The sequence below is a fragment of the Brassica oleracea genome, chromosome C9 (genome assembly GCF_000695525.1).
Source record: "Brassica oleracea var. oleracea cultivar TO1000 chromosome C9, BOL, whole genome shotgun sequence".
Taxonomy (NCBI): domain Eukaryota; kingdom Viridiplantae; phylum Streptophyta; class Magnoliopsida; order Brassicales; family Brassicaceae; genus Brassica; species Brassica oleracea.
This window is the reverse complement of record NC_027756.1, coordinates 33,180,089-33,182,391: the sequence shown is the minus strand read 5'-3', so window position 1 is coordinate 33,182,391 and position 2,303 is coordinate 33,180,089. Positions and strand designations below refer to the sequence as shown.

Sequence of the window (2,303 nt, the reverse complement as noted above, 5' to 3'; positions counted from 1 at the left end):
GACGTTTGAAGTCGGTAGACGCCTGGTTTCACAACTTTGATGATTTTGTAAGGTCCTTCCCACCTAGCGCCGAGTTTACCAGCGTTCAGCTCCTTAGTGTCCTCGAACACTTTGCGCATGACAAGGTCACCGAGTTCAAGGGGTCGGGCTCGGACCTTTTTGTTGTAGTAACCCTCTATCTGATGTTGATAGTTTTGGATTCGTAGCAGAGCTTGGTCCCGTCGTTCTTCAATTTTGTCGAGGGCATCAAGCAGCATCTCCTTGTTGAATTCGACGTACTGGGAGTCGACGGCATCAAGCAGCATCTCCTTGTTGAGTTCGACGTACTGGGGCATTTTCGAACGTCGGAGGCTTGAAATGTTAACTTCTGCGGGAGCAATAGCCTCGACACCGTATGCAAGAGAGAAAGGTGTTGATTTGGTCAACCCTCTTGGTGTTGTGCGGTGGCTCCATAGAACTCCGTCGAGTTCGTCGGCCCAATGACCCTTTTTCAGGTCTAAACGTTTCTTAATGCCGTCGATGATGAGCTTGTTGGAGGATTCCACTTGGCTGTTTCCCTGCGGGTAACGAGGGGTGGAAGGGCTTAATCGAATGTTCCATTTGCTGCAGAACTCCTTGAAGTTGCCTGACATGAACTGTGATCCATTATCAGTAACAATTTCATACAGTAGACCGTGGCGACATATAATGTTTTTCCAGACGAAACCACGGACTTCTTTGTCTGTGACTTGAGCATAGGCTTCAGCTTCGATCCATTTGGTGAAGTAATCAGTGAGGACGAGAATGAAACGCCTCTGGCGGGAGCAGGGAAGAGGTCCTATGATATCCATTGCCCATCGCATAAACGGGTACGGCGCGATCGTCGTTCTCGTAACATTTCAGTTGGACAATGGATGCTTGGTGCGTGCCGTTGGCATTTTCCCAGCTTCTAGCGTAGGACTCGCAGTCTGCGTTCATCGTCGACTAGAAGAAGCCTAGGCTTCTCACTTTGATCGCTAATGCTCGTCCGCCCGAATGGTTTTCTCCAGTGCCTTCATGCGTTTCGGCCATAACCCTGACCGTTTCATCACCATGGATACATTTGAGGAGTACTTTACTCGCAGTCCATCGATGGAGTTCGTCGTCTAGGATGACATAATGGGCACTGCATGTTTTTAGTCGGCGGGCTGCCCATTTCTCGGTTGGAAGTTCCCCCTTTGAGAGATAGTCGATGAACTCAGTTCTCCAGTCAGGGCCGAATCCATCAGTATCGAGCGTGTCGGTTTCGGTGACTGGGGCTATGATGATGGTTTGATCCATCGAGATATCGATGCTCGGCTTCTCAATGCGGTGTATTGGAATGGTTCATTTAACTTGGTCCCGAAGCTTGCTTCCAAGGGCTGCGAGGGCGTCGGCACAGACATTTTCTCCTCTGGGAACTTTGACGAGTTCGAAGAATTCGAACTCTGCGGCTAAGCCTTGTACTATCTTGAGGTAGGCGTCCATCCGATCATTGCGGGCGTCGTAGTCGCCGCTAAACTGACTGGCGACTAACTGCAAGTCGCAGTAGGCGCTTAGGCGTTTGGCCTTGACAGCTTTTGCTAAGCGGAGTCCAGCGATCAAAGATTCGTATTCTGCTTCATTGTTCAAAGCTGGAAAGCCGAAGCTAAAAGACTGTCTGATCAGTTCTCCGGTCGGGACGGTAGTTGAACTCCGGCACCTGCGCCCTTGTTAGTCTAAGATCCGTCGACATGCAATGTCCAGTTTGGGTTTGGGAGTGTGAGATCTTGCTCCAATTCCGGGGCCAATTCGACTAAGAAGTCTGCAAGAACCTGAGATTTCGCCGCGGTTCTGTTCTTGTAAGTGATATCAAGCTCACCGAGTTCGATAGCCCACTTCGTTAGTCTTCCGGACCTGTTTGTATTTTGGAGTATCGTTTGGAGGGGCTGGTCGGTTAATACTTCCACCGAATGTGACTGAAAGTATGGGCGAAGCTTTCTCGCCGCTTCGACGACTGCCAGCACCATCTTCTCCAGAGTTGGGTATCGCGTTTCTGGTCCGTTCATGTGCCTGCTTATGTAGAAGATTGGCTTTTGCTCACCACGGTCCTCTTTTATCAGAACGCTTCTGACTGCTGCTTGCGACACTGCGACGTAAAGAGATAGAACGTCGCCGAAATCTGGCTTGGTGTGAACGGGTGGTTTTGTCAAATAATGCTTGAGTTGAGTAAATGCCTCCTCGCATTTCTCATCCCAGATAAACCTCTTGTTACCTCGCAGGAGATCGTAGAATGGCAAGCATTTGTCGGTGGATCTGGAGATGAA

General features: G+C 49.8%; 1 protein-coding gene across 1 annotated transcript in view; it reads right to left on the bottom strand.

Moving 5' to 3' along the window:
• Positions 1 to 1,344: 1,344 nt before the first annotated feature.
• LOC106314824 overlaps positions 1,345 to 2,303 on the bottom strand; it is a 3,718-nt gene continuing 2,759 nt past the window's right edge. The window contains exons 3-4 of the mRNA XM_013752641.1: positions 1,771 to 2,292; positions 1,345 to 1,699 (exon numbers count right to left, since the gene is read on the bottom strand). Coding sequence (XP_013608095.1) covers positions 1,345 to 1,699; positions 1,771 to 2,292 — 877 coding nt within the window. The remainder of the gene's footprint in view (positions 1,700 to 1,770; positions 2,293 to 2,303) is intronic.